The 21,111-nt window shown below is 43.7% G+C and overlaps 1 protein-coding gene across 2 annotated transcripts in view; it reads left to right on the forward strand.

The window, feature by feature from the left end:
- The window catches only part of SLC1A3 (solute carrier family 1 member 3), a 67,838-nt gene that overhangs the window by 14,769 nt on the left and 31,958 nt on the right, over positions 1 to 21,111 (forward strand). Inside the window, exon 3 of one of the 2 annotated variants that reach the window (XM_081133247.1) lies at positions 5,623 to 5,760. In XM_081133247.1, the coding sequence (XP_080989373.1) occupies positions 5,623 to 5,760 (138 nt within the window). Of the gene's footprint in view, positions 1 to 5,622; positions 5,761 to 6,096; positions 6,178 to 21,111 lie in introns of those variants that run through there. The other variant, XM_081133248.1, reaches the window with a different exon arrangement.

Genomic DNA, 21,111 nt, shown 5'->3' on the forward strand with positions numbered 1-21,111 from the left:
TAGTTTAGAGAGCGAAGTGATATTTAATCTTCCAAAGAAGTGTTTGTTGTATGGACTCCCCAGGGGAAACAGGAAACCCCTGAAGGACTCTCTTCTTGAGCTTTCCACAATAAAAGAGAAAAGGCACTTAAAACAAAACTATATCTTTTTTTCATAGCATTCAACCAGCAGAGTTAATTTTCATCACCGTCAACATTCCAGTTAAGATATTCCCTAAATTCTAGAAATCTTGTTAAAATATGAAAACAGGAATGACAGAAGACTGCTGACTGCGAACGAGCAACCTGGCGATTGTTCATGACATCTGTGTACTGCGTGATCTCACCAAGATGGAAACTTAGCCAAGTTTGCTTTAGCTTCAGCAGATCCTGTTGGGAAGTCATCCTGGTTATCATTGCTGTTTTTTCAGAGTAATCAATAATAAAGCATCTGTCCTTTTGCACTAAAGATCAGGTGGCCACAAAGGTTTTTATTAGCTCTGGGAACACCAATCAATGCGCTTCACTTAAGTGCTCGCTAATGGGGCCCAGCTCTGCAGAGGCCGTGAGCTGCATTTCCGAAGGGAAGCGGACCCCCCCCCCCCCCCACCTCGAATTGATCAGAAGGACAGGTGGAGGGGGCTCTGAGAAGCCCTGGCATCAGGCTGTGAGTACGTGTTTCGGGGGAAGTTTTTCCATTGCCAGGATAGAATGTAATCAGAAACCCAAAGTGCTTACCCAAAAAAGCAGTCTTCACATTCAGAGCATTTCCTCTTGATTCGATGCTGATAGCCGCTGACCTTATCACACTGACTTCACCCTGACGCTGCCCATCGTAGCAGAAAACTGAAGAATGGCTTTTGTTTGTTCATTCACCAAATGAATTGCAAAATGCTAGATGTTGACTTCATTAAGTAAGATCAACAAAACCTGTTCCCAGCTTACGCTCTGCATTGAGTTAAGCTGTTTCAAAATAGAACAAAAAGCCAGGCATTATATTGGGTATCCACTTGGGCCCTTTAAATTAGTGCCATGGCCAACAAGAAGCTGTGGTACGGCACAGTGAGTGGGAGTCTGGGGCCAAGAGCTGGAGAGCATGGGTGTGAAGACTACCTCAGGCACCCAGCTGGCCTTGGGGATGCAGACTGGCCCCTCTCTACCCCCAGCCTGGACCATCTGTGTGGTCTCGGGGGGTTACCTGGCCTCTCAGTGACTCTAGTTCTTCCTCTGTGAGTGGCAGGTATAGTCCTGGCCCCGTGGCCTCTGTGAGGCAGTGTCCTTGTGAGGACTTAGCATCTTGCACGTGCTGAAGACTGTTAGCTATTTTCATTACACAGGGAAGCGAAGCAGGTTTTTATGTAATGTCCTTTCCGCCTTTGCTGCTGATGGTTTCCAAGAATTAAAATGTGTGCTTTGGAGGGAAAGGCAGGCTATTTTAATTAATAAATTTTTTATATAAGTTTAGTTAAATTGTTCCATAAAAAGGGATTTAGTGTAGCCCTTTTCAATAGTAACCTGGTACAAATAACTGTATTTTGAGGTTCTCATATGTAGGACCTGTGATGGGTTCCCAGATGTACTGGGTGCCTCCAGGGCACCTCTAGCAGACCCAAGATCATTACTCAAACGCTTCCACTGTTTAGAGGTTAGAGATGCTGAAGGCCTAGGAGCCAGGCTCATTTGAGAATTGTTCTCAGGCCCAGGCTGCAGGTTGTTTGAGAGGCATTGAAGGTGTTTGCGTTTGAGAGGCATTAGAAGGTAGGAGAAGACTTTGTTTAGAACCTCCCACTTACTAGCTTTGTGAGCTTGAGCAGGTTAACTAATTTCCGAGCATCAGCGTATTCATCTTGAAAATGGACATGATAAAACCTACCTCATTAAATTGCAATGAGGATCATGTTACCATTAACACATAGTGAGGGCTCGGTAAATTTTCCCCTTCCCCAAAACGATCTCTTCCCCAAGAGTAGACATGGCTCACTTGGTAAACCCAGAGATAGGAAACAGACCAAAGCACAGTCAGGGACAAAAGTGATTTAAAGTATTAACAGTATTTATTAGTCTAAACAACTCCTGTCTTCAAAGCATTTGACTTAAAACCATCCCTTATAAATAAGTGATGTCTCCTTAGCTGTCTCTACTATAAATAGGAGCTTTTAGAAAATGTGGTTTCTTCATTGAGAATGTAAAGAAACTGAGACATTCTAGAGTCTGTGATGTTCAGGACTGTACTTCCAAGCAAGACCATCACCACCTCTCGAGTCTTTGGCTCCCTGACTGTCTTGCTGTTGCTCTGTTAGGCGTTTATCTGGCAGATCGGGGAGTTAAGAGACTTGGTCATTCACACGTTGCCCAGAATCCATTCACTGAGCTGGCTCACTTTCCCTTCTGACACCTGGATGAAAACAGGTTGCACTGAGGAAATGTGGGGTTTGATGCGGGGAGAGGAGAGAAAGAGGCTGGATACATGCAGCTGGTGTGGTTGTAGAGAGGGGAGGAGAGTCAGTGTTGGCAGAGATGATTAGACTTTGGGGGATGGGATCAAGTGCCCCTACTATTTAGAAAGAATAATCTCTTCATCTATACCAACTTATCTCTTGCTCCTAGAATCTGTATCATTTGTAGAGCAGCTTACTCTATCACTTTTTTCTAAATTATAACTTAAATAGGTTTTACCGACTAGCCTGGATCCTACTCACCCTTGGAAATATTGTTGTAGATGAATAAATACATTTCTAGTAACAGTCAACTTAGAGATGATCTTGTAAAACCAAGCCTGGCCTTAAATTGTTACTTGGAGGGTATCAAAAATTCTAACAGCTTCATATGTTCAGATTCCAGATGACCAAAACGAGTTTACTGTGTTCACTGTGCGTATAATAAAGGCCAGAAAACATAATTCCAGTGAAATTACATTTGACTAGAAGTCAAGTAAAATTTGTAAATCTTTATTGATTTACTTCCTTGTTAGAAGATGAAGCACTTCTCTCCCTGTGAGAGAGAGGATCCAGATATAACCAGAGCCTTATACAATTCCTGCACGCACTGAAACGGAATCCAGTGCCTTGCCCCAAATGAAGTTCAGGGAGATTCAAAGTTCAATATCTCAAAACAAAGCAAGCAAACAATCCAAGAAGTAAAACCGACTTAGAGATTGAGTAAACTTGGGAGGGGGAGGGAAATTAAAGTTTATAACTCTTGAAGAAATCACCTAATAAAAAAGGTACACAGACATTGTTTTATAAAAATGCAAATCATCTGTATATTTTAAAGTAATACTGTATGGCAAGCAAATTAGAAAAATAGTTTTAGCAAATATTTTGTACATAGGCAAAGGGTAATTATCTTGATTATGTAAAGAATCAATATCAAATACATACATACACATATGTAAACTCCTAAACTATTAGGACTTAGAAAGCTCTTAGAGAAAATACGATGAGGAGAAATGGTCAACATTATTAGATATTAAGTAAATTCAAAGGAAAACAGAAAATGCATACTGTTTACTCATCACATTTATAAATTTTGCTTTTTTTAAGATTCTTTTATGATAATACCCTTGGCTCTTGAGGTATAGGAAATAAAGCCTTTCATGCACTATGTGCAAATGCGTTAAAGAGGGGAGGAGAGCCTTAGACTGCTGGGCCAACCCACTGGGGAAGCAACTGGATAACATGAATTAAGTGGTCATATTCTTTAAGGCACTGGTTCCCTTTCTCTAAACTGTACTAAAAAAAAAATGTTCCCAGATATAAAACAGCTTTTGTATATTCATCACGGTGTTCTTTACAAAAGCGGAAAATGTGGAACAAGCTCAGTGTTCAACAGCAAAGGCAGCATTAAGTAAATTTTAACACAATCGTTGGGTGTGGTACCGTGAGGCCTGAAAGTGAAGTTTATCGTGACCACATATGGAAAAGTATATTCTGCGCGATTTCCATGTATTGAACTTTGCGTGGGAACATTCAGGAGAGAAACTCACTAGCCACGGTTGTCTCTGCCTTGCGTGGAGAGGAGGAAGCATGTGAGGTGGTCAGAAACGTGCCATCTGAGCCCAAACCGCCTGGGTTCAACTCCCAGCTCTGCCACTTGAGTAGCTATTTGACTTTGAGACTGAATAGCTATTGGCGTTGGGCAAGTTTTAAGTTCCCTGTGGCTGCGTTTCTCCATCAGTAAATTAGTGACTAAGCAGCACCCACCTCCTGGGTTTTTTGAGAGGATTAAGTTTTCTGGCTCAAATAAAGCTCGGCCAACAATGCCTGGCGTGTGCTAAGAGCTCGGTTAAGCATTAGCTATTCGCCATTTAAGTGGTGGACCCAATATGGGCAGACTTCTGTTGACACTTCTCTACACTTTCTAAATCGACTTTTCTCTCTTGAACATATTACTGTTACATTAGGAAAAAAGCAATCAATGTGTTCCCAAAGACCCTGGAAACTGGGTCAGCCAGATTTTCTAGTCAACAGACTCAGGCTCTTAATTGGAGTATCACAGTGTGTCATCAAAGAATAGATACGCCATGGCTGATGAGACCCCAGAGCTGAAATTGGGGTTGCAGTGACAATTGAAATGAGCTTTGTGTCCCATTTCATAAGAAGTTAGGATGGTTCGGTTTCCCTAATGGACTGTTTCTGTCCTATGGAAAAGCTTGTGTCTACCCAGTATTCTCTCCCAATCCCCTAACCAGTAGCTTCTAATACTTCTCTAGGACACACATATTAGTAATAGCTGAGCCAAAAAACTTAAAATATTTACATTAATGGAATAACTAAATTTTCTTGGTCAAGGAAAGTAAATTAGGGAAAAGGGAGACGTAGTTAATGTATTCAATACCTTTGTTAATTTCCAAACATTTCAAAAGGTAGCATGTGCAATTTGATTTACATATAAAGTTTTTATTTTAAAAATATATTTTAAAGTTTCAGGAGCAGAAGGAAAATTAAGGAAAAAATTGCTTTCTCTTTCCCCTAATTTCTCCTGTTTTCAGGGAAAATATTTGGGAAAAAAATCTCTGCTCATTTTTCAGTCTTCTCTTGCCAGCAACTAACAAGTCTGTACAATCCAGTTGCCAAGGTGATACCAAGACCACATAGACAGAAAGTGTGGTGTGCGAGCAGGGAAATGATGAAAATCGACTAGCAATGTGAACAAGAAGAAGGTGTTTTTAACTGGAAAAAATAAAATCATACTACCCTCTATGAGTAGATAGGTTAGCCTTTCTAACATCTGTTGTTACGAAGCAACTTCATTATAATAAGGCTTTTATTTCTTTGCATTGCCTGCTCAGGGATACATCACTTGCCTCCTAGTGATGCCCCCAATCTCTGTAACTCTGTACCAGGCCGTGTCAACACTGATTCCATTGTATTTAAGTTAGACAAAGACAATTTTCATTTGCTAAAACCAGGAAAGGTTTTTTTCTGTAAGTTCTCCTTGAAGCCCTGAATTCAGCCATACCCTTCCAGGCTGACCGAAAAGATAGGGACAGCCCTTGCTCTCCAAACAGAACAAATACTTGTTGCTTAAATAAACTTACTCTTGCCAGACAGGCATGATCACCAGGCAAATACTTATTCATTTTTCTAGGACTGTTACTTCAGTGTCAAAAAGACTCCATCTTCTTCTCTTTTTCCCCCCTTAGGTACAATCCTCGGATTTACACTCCGGCCCTACAAAATGACCTACCGGGAGGTCAAGTACTTCTCCTTTCCTGGGGAGCTTCTGATGAGGATGCTGCAGATGCTGGTGTTGCCCCTGATCATCTCCAGCCTTGTCACAGGTACCGTAGGCAGTGTTAGAAGTGTGCTCCAAGGTTGCTTAGAAGAACGCATTCCTTGGGTTTCTGCTGGATGCATGCTCTGTTCTAGAAAGAAAAGAAAAAAAAAAGTCCCTTTAAAATGCATGAGTGATAATAACTTGTATTTTACCGATCACAAGAGGAAACAGATTTAAACAAGCACGTAACCTGGCCTGCCTCGCTACGCAGGAGGTGCCCCGCTAAGCAGACACCACACCACCAGCCTTCTCTTACCGTAGCGATGCAGTTGACGACCGCATACAACAGGTCTGTTTTCTCACCCTCTTATCCCACCCAGATAACATCTGGTTGGACAGCCTATTAGCTATTGATGCGAGAATGCTTGTTCTCAGAGCCACCAGGACTTGAGCGGGACCTTCTTGGAAGCCTCATCAAGAGGTAATGCTCGCACATACTCGCCGACTCTGCTGCCACCAACACTGTCTTTTCCTGGTGAACCCGCATGATTTCATTGCCTTCTCCAGTTGTCCCCCGCCCCCACCCCCCGTCACCTTGTACGCTTGTGGGAGAAGGGGGAGGGGGTGGGAGATCTCCCCATCCTGATACTTCGTCAGTTGACACTTGGATTTTCAATGAGTGCAAGCTTCGCAGGATAGGATTCTGTGTCCTGCGACAGCGACATAACAATTGGCTCCTGCCTGGGAAATGGTCAGACTCATTTGTACGTGTGATTGGTGAACGCAAAGGGAGCCAAGAAGCTGCAGGAGAGTGTTACTGTCCGGTCCTCTCTGCCCACTCTTCTCTTTCCCCACAGCCCATCTCTGACTTAGAGGAGGACTGTCCCTAGACACTGCCCAGCAGGATGGTGTCTGGGCGTGTAGCTGATGCCCAAAGCTCAGGTATTACTGACCCTGTTCTCTTTCCTACCCTTGGCTCACCATCCCCCCTTAGGCAAGTCTCCCACCTATGTGAGCTGGCTTCAGGCATCTTTTCCCCTCCCAGGGAATTCTCAAGAACATTTATAATTGCCTTTCAAGATCTCTGTGTAATAAGAACTTCACAGTACAACTCAAAAGTCATGGAGCAAAATGTCAACTACTTCATGCCTTGGGGGCCTGGCCATTACTTGGACAGAAACTATGTCAGATGCCTGGCGGCTCGCTGCTGGCTTCCACTTGCCCAGGTCTTTAGACAAGTGATTGCACGTACGGGAAGTGTCCACTGGAGGAATAACTGCCCATAAAACAAGCCAGCAGATAGGATGATTGGGAGGCTTGTTTGTGAAACTGGCCTGGCCCATTGCTGACCAGGGGTGGGCCCTGCAGCCTCGGTTCTTATCACAGAGGCTGGATGAGTGCTGGCAGGGGGCACAGCCTCATGTTATCCACATGCTGCTGTTTTCCTGGGAAACAGGCTCCTTGCAGTGAGCAATTAGAGGACGGGACACACACCCGCCGTTTTATTTTGTGGAGCAGGAGGTCCCTCTTCACCATCCCACTGGCTGGCATCTGAATAGAGCACCTGCCGCTTTCCTGGATGCAAGCGAGGGGTCCTGGATTCTTTTATTCTATCTCTTCAAGGGTGGGATCAGTGTTTAGAGGTTTCCGCTTTCGGGTAACTGTACTAAAAACCCCATGTTACCCTTTATAAGGGGAAAGCCCTCATTAGGTGTCATTTGAGAAAATATTACTCCCCCTTCGTAGCAATCATAGTTGATGTTTACCTTGAAGTGGAATTTCCTGTACTTTCTAATACTTAATAGGTCAAGTTTATTGAAGAACTAAGAGAGTTCATTGAGTAATTTTGCAGGAAAAAATACTGTGACACAATCCCTTTGGCATGGTTAAAAGGAAATTTGTGGGTAAACCTCAGTGAAATCCTCAACATTTATAATATTGTTAACGAGAAAGGAACTATAAGCTGCAAACACCCATAGGAAGTGAACTTTTAAAATGTAACCTAATCCCACATTGGGAATGCTGTCACTCTGAATCATTAGAAAGGAGTGTCAGCTCTTTTCCAGGACTGTGTTAAGACAAGGGGCATGATTATTTACTTTGCCAAATATCTTTTTAAGGTGTTAGTCTCAGAGGAGTAATTTCCAAGCTACACAGTAATTTAGATACTTAGGATTAATTGAAATGCATGATTGATTCAATAAGAATTTCCTTCAAAGTTTTAAGTACAGTGACTCTACACCAAAGTGGAGTGTGACCCAGTGAGAAGGAGAGGGAAGGGTACTTCTGCAGATTACTCACAGCCCTGGAGGGCTCCTGGGTGTGTTGGGAGATGTCACTACGGAATGTGTTGCGTGAGGAGGGAACAAAGTCAGGCTCCACTATTTTAAACTGCCATTTCTGGCTACTGTTTGTTTTCCTACTCTGCTAGAGTCATGGATACAGAGAAATCTTTCTGTTTAACAGGAAAAGTAATATGGACAAGTGTAATAAGTGGAAAGTGACCCGGCTTGCAGAGCAGTGTAGACAAAGGGAGTCGAGGAGACTATCATGACCTGAAAATTATCAGCCCCAGCCAGTCGCTTCCATGCGTCAACAAGGGCCAAATCTTCTAATTTTTTCAAGAGAATCCAGAAATCCTAAACTTTTTAAGAAGCTCTAGAGATTTATGCGTTGATACAATTAACAGAAGGAAACACTGAAAGCCAAACAGCAAGTCTGCAGACCCAATGCAACCCTCGGGGACCAGTGTCGGCACCTGGGTTTGAGTGTCTGTGCAACAGATGATAAGAGATGCACTGACGAGCTTGTGCATCCAGCAGGCTTGCACTGGGTCTCATATGTGCCCTTATTCCACTGTCAAAAACTTAACTCAACATGAACTCAGCTCCTAAACAACACGTTTATTGCCCACAAAGCAAATAGTCATTAGAAAACCCCTCCTCTCCATCCTCTGGATTTTACCACGCTGGGTTTTATTGTGCTGGTCTTTCTGGCACCCGTCAAGAACAGCAGAATGAGAACCCAGATGTCACGCTTTCATAGAAAGTATTTCCCAGTAGGAATGGGCTTGACAGGCTCAGTGCTCTTAAGTTCAGAAGTCCCGGGTTCTGTGCAGTCAAAAATTGAAATGCATGAGACCCTTGTTGCATTTCTTGGATTAGGCATTTGTTTGAGAAGATTCTGCACATTTGATTGTACTAAAGTCCCATTTCAGCTCTGAGAAATCTGAATTAGGGTTTTGTACTTGAAACGTCGTGTTTGGGTTGTAGCTCTAACGCCCCTGCGAGCCGTGTTCTCTTTCTCCTGAATTTGAGAGTCTAATCCTTCCCAACTTCACTGGCATGTATTAGCATTCCAGAAGCTGCTAGAGTTGTACTCAATTCCCTTTTATTTTTGAACAGCAAGAGTATGTCTGTGCCAATACACCACACAATAAAACAGGAGTTTGGCACCCGTTTCTATTGATTTGGTTGGGGTAGAAAGCCAAACTAGATATTTCATGGCAGAAATATGAGTTGGTTTAGCTGGCTTAGTCTGATTGAATTCACGAGATAACAATCATAACTATCTCCTCCTTGTTACTTCGGAATCTTTTCAGAAAACTAGTGCTTTCTTCTTTTCTCGTTCTAAGTGCACCTTCCTCCTCCATCACTTACCTAAAAGGAAATCTTTTGTGTCGCCAGTTTTCTGGAAGGGGGGTCACCACTTTTGACAGGCAGTCACTGTGGAGCTGGTCACATTGTAAGGAAAAGGTTGGTAGGGGTTGTCAACAGCAACAGTGAATGTAGCAGCAATGTCCTGGTCTATGTGAGACACACTGGAGGCAGGGTTATAAAATGCATGATATTTATCTTTTAACATTCACTCATTCCTTGACAGCTATTTTTTGAGCTCTTACTACATCGGACACTGAGCTAGGCAAGGGTTACATGAATACAAAGGTACAGTCCCCAACAAGATGTATGCTGGGCGGGGAGGGGGACGTTTCCCAACATCGTTTAAATCATATGATATATGTAAATCCCAATTTCAGTTATAGGGGAGGGAGTAAGGCTGCTCCTCAGTACTCTCAACAAGATAGAGACAATTTTATTGATTTTAAGGACATAATCCCAAATCTGATTTTTCAAGTCGTGGCATCTCCATCATTTACTGAAAATGTTCTGTAAGTCAGCATACTTTTTTCTTCTAATGCCTCAAATCACTGTGGAAAACGGACACCTCCTGTTCCTTGTCTGGTGAAGGAAATGCTAAGTTACACTGTACTGGAAGTCTAGGCGCTATTGGCTGCCAAAGACTCTGAGAGCCTGAGGCCTACGGGTGAAACTGCTAATGTTAACCAGGAGTTAAATTCACAGGAACACCAAAATAATCCAAAGGATGGAAAGAGAATTGAGAAGAATGACTTTCACTGTGCGATTTAAAATTAAAGAGGGGTTCCTACACCACCAGAACAAATAAATACCATTGTATTTGCTCCATTTTGGGAAACTGACCTAGTCCTGTCATCCCTTCCAAGAATTGTCCAGCTTCTGCCTAAACATTTTCAAGGACAGGAGATCTTTGGAACCCTTTTGCCCTTAGAAAACAGTTCTTTTTTGCATCCAAAATTAAACAAACAATTTTAAAAAAAACAAAACACCTGCCTGCTTGTAATGCCCCCTCCATGTGACAAGCTCCAGGAAGTGTCACATATTCCTTAGGCAGCTTCCTTCCAAATCTGTAACATGGGACTTCACTCTAATTGAAGCCAGTAAGCGGCAATCACCAGCAAAGGTGATTTACCTGAGAAAATAAAAGTAGAGACGACAAGTGCACCTCAGAGCATAGTCCTTGGCTTCAGAAGAACGCTAGTTGCAATAAGAATGTCACTTTGGTCATTTCATTTAACATGAGAAGGCAAAAAGAGAGCTAGACAATTCTTAATTCCTGCACACACGAAGGGTTTCTTAAGGACTTGCTAAAACTCAAGAAAAATTTAGTGTTTTAAACTGTTCACTGTGGCTCTGGTGTATAGCGGAGGCCTGTTTGAAATGCTCCAGGCACTTATGTACAAGAACAGGGACTGTCACTTTATCCCCTCTCCCCCACACATACATTTTATTAGAGGGGGGAAAGTGTCTCTCTTGGGTGGGGAGAAGGTTCTCTGAGCCTCCCTTTCATTCTCTGTAAAATGAAGGCGAAACTATCTACGCCATGGGGGTGTTGTGAGGATTTGCACCTGGCACATAGTATCTGCTCAGTTAGTGGTGGCTGTTGGCAGTAACAGCAGCTGCAGCGAAGAGCTGTCCTGTGGTCCACATCGTATAACTGGAAATTCTGGAGCGGGAAGAGAGAGCTCAGTTCAGGGCCGTGTAACCAGCTAAGCCTCCAGATTCCACGCATCTCACTGGCCTGTGATCTTTGCGGTGATCACTTTCTTAGTAAAGGTAAATTCGAGAAACCCTGAAGTTCATCGCGTAACAACATGGGAGCCAGAGAATTCCTTCCTTCCCACTGGAGGAGATGGGTTTCTGCCCTGGAGCCTGGGATGGGATTACCTTATCACAGCTGCATAATTCTAAATATTGTCATTGGTGTCATTGGTTATACAACTTCCCAGCCTTTCCTGAGAAACTCCAGCTCCAGCGTGTGGCGCCCTGGAACCCACGAGGCAGCAAATTCCACGCGCTGCTCGCCGCGGGAGCAGGGCCGTCCGGCTCAGGCTAAAACTTTAGACAAACCGAGGCTCTGTCTCAACAGGTCAGCGCTTCGTGGCGGCCTGGAAACAAGCCAGACAGAAGCTCCAGCCAGCGGGCTGGCCCAGCATTATCTCCCTCGGCCACTCAGGAACTCGGGAGGGGAGGCCAAGTAGTGTCCATCCAGAGAGGGCAGTTGTAGGATAAAATGGGAAGACCCATTTGAGGGGTAAAGAAGGAAATCTGGGTGATTAAATGTTTTGGGGGTTTTTCTGTGTGTTTTTTTTAAGTGGATTTGGGCTTTGATGGGGTGCAGACAAAGTCATTTAATTCTAGCCGTCCGAGAAAATACCTACCTTTGCATTGCAGACAATCTCATTTAATAGCACTTGAGGTTTTTCATGGACCAGTCACTCTTCTAGGACCTGAGGATCCCCAAATGAAGAAAAGGTCCCTGACCTCCAGGGGTTGAAAGCCCAGTTGGGAGGTAGACTTGTGGTTGAAATGGCACAGGGGCGTGGTGCCCGGGCAGGTTGTGGCCTCACGGGTGGGAAGTCAGAGAGAAGAGGCAGGCGCCTGACAGGGCTTCAACCACAGAAACTTCCCCTTTCAGACGGGGGCCGCTCGGCTTTCAGGGGACGGGCCAGGAGACATGAGCTGCCTGAGCTGAAGGCAGGTAGAGGTAGACCTGTAACCTGGCACCCAGAGTGGGAATCCCCGCTCCAGCCTGGAAGGTGACTGTCGGCTGTCGCTTGAACCTTCCATTCTCAGGTGGTCCGAGCCACTGAGCCGAGTCAGTCAGCTTTCTCCCTAATTTTACTTTTGGAAATGTGTCGTACAGATACTTGAGGGCAGTAATCAGATAATCTCTGGGAACTGAGACATTCCTCAGCTCGGTTGCCCTGAGGAGGTGGGTGGGGGTGAGGGTGGGGGAAGAGACAGGATGGAGCTTGAGGACCTCTGGATTACATGCTCAAGTTCCTCCCCAGGAATTTGGATGCCAAGACTGGAGTGCAGATACGGATCTCGCTGGAGGGAAGTGGATTTTATGAGCTGTTCAGTGGTCTGGTACATCTCAATTCACAGAAACAGTCCTGTTGCTGAAGGTTCTGTTCAGGCCTTTTACAATACTGTTGAATTATGTATATTTATTATGTCTTTGTATTATGAGCTATAATTTCAGATCAATTCAGACAAAAAGTAAATGTTTACTTTCCTTAGGTTTCTGCCCTTGGGTGATTGCAAGAAAAGTACCTCCCGTTGTGTTCTTTAGAAAAACTTCCCCTTTTAAAGCACCAGCTAGGCCTCAGAGTCAGTCCTTGAATTTAGCATCTTTGAAGAATGACTTCTACTGCCTTTGGGCCGTTCGTCAGGGCCAAAGGGAAGCTTGCCCCTCACCATTCTCAGTAATGTTAGGGTTTTTTCATTCTGCTTCTATCTCATGTCTGGAATTCCCAGCAGTGAGTTTTACTTTTACTTGATGGGCTATTTTATCATGGTACTGATGTTGCTAATTTTTATGCCTAAACATGACTACAGCCCAAGCAACTTCTTGCGTTGATGTTGATGTCCTCTTACAGATGTTTAAGTAACGCACAAGCTAATTACAAGTCGTTTCTTTGTGTTTATTAAAGAAAACCCCAATGACTCTTTGGTGTAAGCTAAATTTAAGCCACAGGATAGTCTTTAAAGGAACAAAACCATATTGGTAAGGGAAACGAAAGCGGGTCAGGTCTTTTGAAGCTGATGCCAAGGTGGGCAGCATTGATGCTGGTGCCAGCTTATTGATCTGGCCAAGGAGACTCTGGAATTTTAAAGAACACTGATAAACTATTACACAGACTACCTTCAATAACAAGGGCTGGCTTTTTTTGTCACTGACAGTTGGTTTTCACTGTTTATTTTGCTGTTTCAGATTATCCTTTCTGTGTGGAGATTCACACAAGGATCATAACATTAAATCACTCCAAAAAAGTAAACAAAATACCCCAAGCTTTTTGGAACACTAAATGTTAAACGTTATTCAGCGAGGCCTTCCCCTTCCTCCATGATTGGACAAAACCACACTCTGGGGGGGTGTCGGCTCTGTTCTTCAGCCTGTGATTTGCTGTGGGTGGCTCAAGGCCAAGGAGCCCGCTCCACGGGCAGGCTGTGCGAGGCGGGCAGTGCGCCTCCGCTCCGTTACCTTTGGTAGTCAGCTCCTCAGCAGGTGGCACACTGGCTCGGAGCTGGCACCCAGCGATGCAACTGTGCTGCACACATGTCGACAGCGACCATTTAACGTCCCCCCTGGGAGATGGGACTTGGATATTAGAAGGAAACCGTTTCCAGCATCGTATGTCTGGTCTCTTTAAGGAGAAAATTCCACCAAGTGGCTTCTAAGTCTTTGAAAACTTTCTATTTCAATATTTCTATTTCAGGAGTACTCAGAAATAATGTTCAACAGGCTATTTTTGAGAGGGGGAGAAAAAAGATTTCTCGAAACTTTTCGAGTACAAGTAATCCCTGCCTCAGCGGAGTACAAATGGTTCTATGTGGGGTAAGCAGGGGCGCGGGCAGGAATTGAAAATACACTCTGTGCGCCCACGCACTGTGCCGTCGGGGTGTAAGGGCAGAGGTGGGATGGGTCCCGTGGGCTGTTTCCCACTGAGGTCATGTCAGTCCACAGCCCTGGCGTCACTAGCCAGAATGTACCCATTGCAATAGAATATAGATCCCATAGGACACCGCGTTATAAAATACATGTTTGGAAGAGTCGTAATAGAGTCGGCCTCTGCCCACTTCACACTCACACACAAGAGGTGCAAAGAATGCTTCGTGATTCTGCATAATGAAGTTTTAGGATTTCATTTGTTTTTCTTTAATTACCCTATTGGACATGTTTAGTTCTTCTTTTATAGTTTCAAGTAAGAGTCTAATTTGATCCCATTCCTCTTAAAATACTCTAGGAGCCTTGTGGGTGCCCAACAAACGCTCACTGTTAACCAATTTCTGTTTTCAGCTGCACGCCAGTCGTAATGCGACTTACTAAGAGGACTGAATGAAATAATTTAATTATTTTCAATGTACAAAAGGCAAAATTAGCTGCCATGAATTTCTCTGGAGCAAAGCATACCTAATCTTTCCAAGTAAATATTTTCATTTTTGACATTCAATCAAGATACGCTCAAATTAAAATATATCTTTTGTTAAGTAGGATATTTCCTTAGGCATTCAAAATGGTTCCAAATTTTACTCAGAAAAGAGAGAAGGAGTGAGATATGATGGATTAAAGCAAATTCAGTCAGTTTCACTTCGGCGCATTATTCCTGCCTATCCATGGGCCTATTCACACCGAAAAGTACATATAAAAATTAAGATAGAATAATTGATTCTTTCATGGAAAGAGATTTTTGTCAGCACCAGAAAAAGGCAGATTTGGGTCAAATTTTGACTGAAAGACTATTTTCTTAACAAACATACAGATTCCAGTCATTCCTTCTATTTGATTTTTACAACTGAAATCATTTTTTTAGAAAAGGCGGCAGTCACAATTATGATACTTTAGAAGAGAGTAGTTTCTTTTATTACAACTTACCACATTAACGTCATGGCTTTCGTTGCTGCTTGTTTTTGATTTATCCCAACTCTTATGTGGAAGATGCTAGAATAGGCTCTGACTGCTGTGAGTTTGTAGTTGAGTATTTTGGGATCCTGTTGTTCAGATCATCCATTATTTTCTGTAGCATTATAGAGTAGGAATTGGTATAAGCTACTCTGCATTTCTATATGATCACTTAGAATTTTCTCTTAATTAAGACATCAATTAGCATTAAACTTATCATTGGTTTATACTTATCCTGGTTTTGAGGACCAAGTACACAGATGTGCAAGAAATAGTGTTTTATTCTTCTAAACATTTTTCTATTATTGTTTTTTAAAATGATTGTACTGTCTCATTGTTGAAAGGAAATTTTAAAAGATTTGTTCGTTCAATTATTTTATCTACAGGCAGGACTGTGCCACTCTGATCAACAAACTTTTTGAGTTTAAAAACTTTAACTTCGGAACTTTTCAAGGAAATTTGAGATTTGTGACAATAGACCTTTCTTACTGATAACTAGTATAATTTGAAACACGAATTAATATTATGACTAGTATAATTTGGAACACGAATTAATTCGAGCCTGCAAAATCTACCATTTTTGCTCCCATAATTAGTCAGATCTTTGGATAAACTCCAAGTGTGTTCTGTGTCACACCTCATACTATCTTTATATAGTTTGAGAGTTTGGCTTTTACAACCTTTGGTTGCCCTTGGAAGGTATTTAAGGCTTCCATGGGCTTTGTTTACAATCAGAGTGGCCTGGTGGGATTAACCCTCTGGCCTTCTTGTGATACTGAGCTAGTGATACAAACTTCCCATGTGTACAGATAGTTGAAATCCACATTCAAAAAGTGCAGCCTCATTAGGAGAAAGGCCTGAAAAGGACTTGTTTAGGCATGAACGGACCCAGTATGTGACCGGCTGTTAGAGCGATTTTCTCTATTTTCCCTTCAACCACATACATTGTGAAAAAACTCAGTGTAGGAACATGTAGGATCTGATGTCTCATGACTCTAACTGCATTAATGACCTGTGTGGTTCAAGGGTTACTAAGATTTCACTAGAAGGAAAAATACGAAAACAAAAAAAGCATTCAAAAGAAGCAGCGCAGATATGCAAGTTAATACTATATATAATGAACAGCCCTGATTGTACAGTTCTTACGTTCTTTATGTGTTTAATTATGAAAGTCACAAGTCTATCTGAGCTGAATGAGTTTATCTGATTGGCTCATGGGTAAAACATTCTCTGAAAAGTTAGTTATGTCTGTCACAAAGATGGACAACTGGCTTAAATTCCTATTTTTAGTCTTCCCAAAGAAAAAACACAATCTTATCTTCTGTTGGTTGACAAGATCAAGTTTGAAAAGTGAGCAGGATTCTAGCCTTTCACTTGCTTATTTGTCTGTTAAGAAGAAAGTATTTCTATCTCTTTCAGGAGATTTTTCCCCCAACAAATTTGTTCTAAAACAATTCTTGACCTTGTTGAAAGACAAGGTATAGTTCACTTTGAGAAAATATCCTAAAGAAAAGTCTAGCTCAATGGTTCTCAAAATTTTTCTAGTCCCAACATACTTGAGTGATAAAAATCACTTATCTTACTAATTAATGGTAGCTAATATAATCCCTTATTTTTGTTGTTACTGGTGTAGGGAGGACAGGACGTGTATGATTTAAAAGGACTCTAACAATTTTTCTGATACTGTGATACTAATGGCCCCCACTCCTCAACCCTTGAGGGAGATGTATCTTTCCAATTGAGAATAATTGTGTGTTTTCCAAAAATGAAGACTCATAAAATGTTTCACATGGATTACTTTAGTGCATTTAAAATTTGACTCAAATTTTTAGGAACATTAATTCACTTTTGATTCCCTTTCAGCAATACATTACCGGGCAGATGTGAAAGTAGAGTTTGGGAATGTCAGGCTACCTTAACTGTTTCCATCTGGGGCATCCGGCTCTCAGCCTAGAGGCAGGTGGGGAAACTCGGTTAAATGTTGGGTGAACTTGTCCGCTGCTTCTACCTTGACCTCTAGCTCTGGGGTGAGAGTGAAAGCCTCCCCTCTTAGATACAGGATAGGGATTTTCTGTAGAATGGGGGAAAGACTGTTTTCTGTTACAGTCATTTATGTCTAAAAAAAATAAGGTTTCTTTTCCCTAACCATAATCCCCTTTATCAGTTGTTTAAAAATAAATAATCCCTTCATAATATCCAGTCAGTTTTCAAAAATCTCCATTTCTTTTTCTCCCTCTGTTTTTAGTTTGTTGGTTTTGAATTGAGCCACGTTTGTATATTGGATTTGTCTTACATACCCTTTAAGCCTCTTAACCTAAAGGCTCTTTCGCTCTCTCTATCTCTATCTCTGTTTCTCTCTATATATCTTTCCCACCCTTTTCTTTTGCAATTTTCTTTCCACAATCTGGATTTTGCTTCATCTCCCTAGTGTTGCTCAACCTCTTTCTCTGTCCCTGGGACCAACTTCTTTAGACTCACAAAAATTCTTTCTTTTGTGTCTAAATGGGAGAGAGCTACAAGATGAGTCACAAGGCGTGTGCATAACTAGAATTGTCGAAAAATAGGCTTAAAGACGCACTTAATTCTAAACACTGCTCCTTTCCTAAAAACGATCCACTGGTCTCTTCAAGATCCGAAGATTTTACAGAGCTGGTTCATTATTATGAAGACGATGAGTGCATGTAGAACAAATGTATACCTGGTGAAAGAACATGAACCTGGAGGAGAGTTCAGCTATTTTAGATTTAGAAAGAGAGTAGGAAAACTATTAAAAAGCTACAAAACATTATCAAGGGAAATGTAGAAACTACGGCCTAAGCCAGAAACATAGCCCCCTGCTCTGACTCCTCCCCCATCCCCAGGCTTGTTGGTTCAGCCCCCTGAGCTCTTGACTTCTGACTGTGGCACTGCCTCCCCCCTGGTCCAACTGCCCTCTCTCCATCCAGCTCTGCAGCTCCTTTCCTCTTACCCAGAAATGCCCGTCAGGGAAGCCAACTAGCCGGCAATCAGACTCCTTTGCCAGCCTCCCTGCCCCCCCCCCCCCGGGACTTGCCCTATTTCACATGAAGACGGTATGATCTTCCTAAAACTCAAGTCTGAGCTTACCCCCAAATTGCTTTTGGAATACAGGTCACATCTGGTGTGGCTGCTGCTTCTCTCTTTCCGTCTCATTTCTCGCTGCCTCCCCTAATGTCTGCCTGGACTCCTTTCTCCAGCCTCTTCCCCTGAGATCCCTCCTTACCCTCAGGTCTTACTTTTGATGTCACTTCCTCCAGGAAGGCTTTCAGCCCAGTGCAGTGTAATTAGGTGGCCCCACTGGCGTTCTCCACCTTGTCCAGCCAACTGTAAGTTTCGGGAAAGCAAGAGACCATTTTGTCTGGCACGTCATCCCTGGGCACTGGTAGCAGTCATTTTCTGCGATACCAGAGGCTCCTCAGTTATTTTTATTTTTTTTACTATGTTGTTATTACTGATGTTAGGGGGCGGGGAGAGAAACATCTATGAGCGAGAACCTTCGATTGGTTGCCTACTGCACGCCCCCTTCTGGGAATCGAGCCCACAACCCGAGGAATGTGCCCTGCCTGGGAGTCGAACCAGTGACCTCTTGGTGCTTGGAACTGCCCCCAACTAACTGAGCCACACATAGGCCAGGGCCATCCTCAGTTATTTTAGAAAGTGCCATGAAAGTCTCCACTTTCATGTAAAAACATATGATACACTGCGTAACATTTTTCAGAGAGGTTAACATAGCAGAGAACAGTTCCAAGGTGACCCAGCCCCTCCTGAAACTACTACATGGCTTCCTTGAGCATCAGGCCGGAAAAGGCAACATTTGAACTCTTGACTTTAGACAAACATTGCACCCTACTGCCAATGTATGCGGTTGGCTTATTATTATTATTTTCTTTCTTTTCAAACAGGCAAGGAGAGCCTTGCCATGGTTTTGCTGGAAAGATCCACTGAGTCACTCTTTCCGTTAGTATTTGGTGGAGCGCCGGCTAAAGCCCTGGCACCCAGCTCTGCCCCAGGGCGTGTGTGCCGTTGAAAAGCGAGTGTTGCACGGGAGCTCTGCGAATGCCAGCTAGTTCGCTTCCCCAATCGGCATTTCTGGATATGAGGAAAGATTTATTTTGGCACCCCCAGCTCCAACTGGTATGCACACACACACGCACACACACACACACACACTCACACACCATCCTTCCTCCCTCGGTGCCTGAGATCAGCTCCTCAGAGTCTGGATACTGAGTCTGCGCTGAGCAGCGTGGCTGGCGAGATCTCAGGAACCCTCAAGGAGAGAAAGGGCACCTTCCCCTCCCCGGAGCCGAGTACAGCCGCTTGGAAACAGAGCAGTGCCCTTTGGTGTTTTCATCCCATCCTCCGCATCAATAGCAGGTGTACAGTTACACACACAAAGGGCTGGATTCACGGCTCCCGCCAGCCTCGGGAGAATTCCCAGAGTAGTTACCCAGGGAGCAAGAACTGGGCCTAAAATGTTTAGTAAAAAGCAAGTAACCCGATACAGCTTCGTGTGGCTAAGGCTGCTGGATCATGTGCTTCATTGGTCTGCCCCCGTAGTGACTCCAGGGCGTAAATGCACCGTGGAAGAAAATGTCACCAAGAATGATTCCTGGGCACCAGAAAACAAGATACAGTTAAAGCCCCTAAAAGTTGAATTAGAGAAGCTAACACGGCTCCTGTAGATTGCAGGCTTTGGAAGGGTCAGGGCGGGGGGTGGGAGATGGAAATGCTCCCCCTAGAGAGAAAGGTGCAGCTTTGTAAACCCAGCGGGAGAGGGTTGGTTTGCAGAATGATCCGCTGGCTTGCTTTTCAATGCCTGCCCCGAGATGGACGTCTCAGACTGTCATTTGACCTCTGGGAAGCGTTGGCCTCACACGTGCTTTGTGATTCAGGCCTTGCCTGCCCTGTGGCATGTCCGTGATCAGTAAGGGTGTTACTTAGTGAGCAAGTTCGCACATAGCTTTGCAGGGTGGGAGCAGCATCCCCTGCTAGCACGCTTCTCGGCAGCTGCTTGCAATTCCTTCACGTTCCGTCCCGGAGGAAAGGGTTCATAATAAATTTGAACAGATGCTAGGTATTTGGCAGCATTGTGAGAGGTACTAGTTTTCAAATTTGGGGTTATTTCATGTCTCATAATTAAAATTTCAGCAGCCTTTATGCCTACTGTGTGTTTCAGTGTTCACATAAATACCTAGCCTCTGACTCCACGTTCACCCCTCACGAGTTCTGCTAACCTATTTATTGGTTCTGACGCCACCCCTACTAAATCCTTGGCTCTCAAAGTCCAGCCTGGTAAACATGCACAGGCAGATTTGACTTGGCACGGGATCTGGCTCCTTCTTTCTACATGTGCTTTTCCAGTTGCCCCTGACAGCCAAGTCAAGTGTGGCTGGAACTCGAGTTTATAGGTTATTGCAGTTCCCCAAGTTCCTTCTGGAAGGCCCCTCTCTCCTTCTGCCCCAACCCCCAAATGTGGCTCACCTGACACTGCTGTGCTCCCCACAGCTGAGCACTGAGAGCAAGCACTGAGCTGTTGTTCCATCCACAGCCCTGGGCCTGGCACACAATAAGTGCTCAATAAATCTATCTCAAAGTAGCCGAGGGTGATTACCGAAGAAAACCCCAAAACGTTCATGTTTTCTTATCAATCAGCTTTAATGTCAGAAGACAGAATCACCTCCGAGAGGGTTCTCACACCCCTCCAGGGGCTGTTAGGGAACATGTAGGAAACTTGCATACAGAGTCCACGGTGAGCTGGATTAGCCAATGGAAGTGCTCTGAGGCCTGCTCAGTGGAGACGAAGGGCTGTGTTTGTGTGGCGTGCACACCAATTCCCGGTGAATGGTTATCTCATCCATCTCACTTCCTTACACAGTTTATCTCCCTACTTGAAATACTTGACATTCTACTCAAGTGAGAGTTAGTCCACAGCATTCCTGAGGCGTTTACCTAGGCTGTGGCCTGCGTGAGACTGCACATACACTTCGCAGGGCCCTGGACTGCCCCGCTTCCTTTATTTTCTCTGTCAGACCTTGCACAGCTCTGCTTTCCCTGCCTATGCAGTGAAAAGTCCTGACAGCATCTGCCGTATGTTTTCATGCTTCATTCT

This window comes from Miniopterus schreibersii, assembly GCF_964146895.1.
Source record: "Miniopterus schreibersii genome assembly, chromosome: 3".
Taxonomy (NCBI): Eukaryota; Metazoa; Chordata; class Mammalia; order Chiroptera; family Miniopteridae; genus Miniopterus; species Miniopterus schreibersii.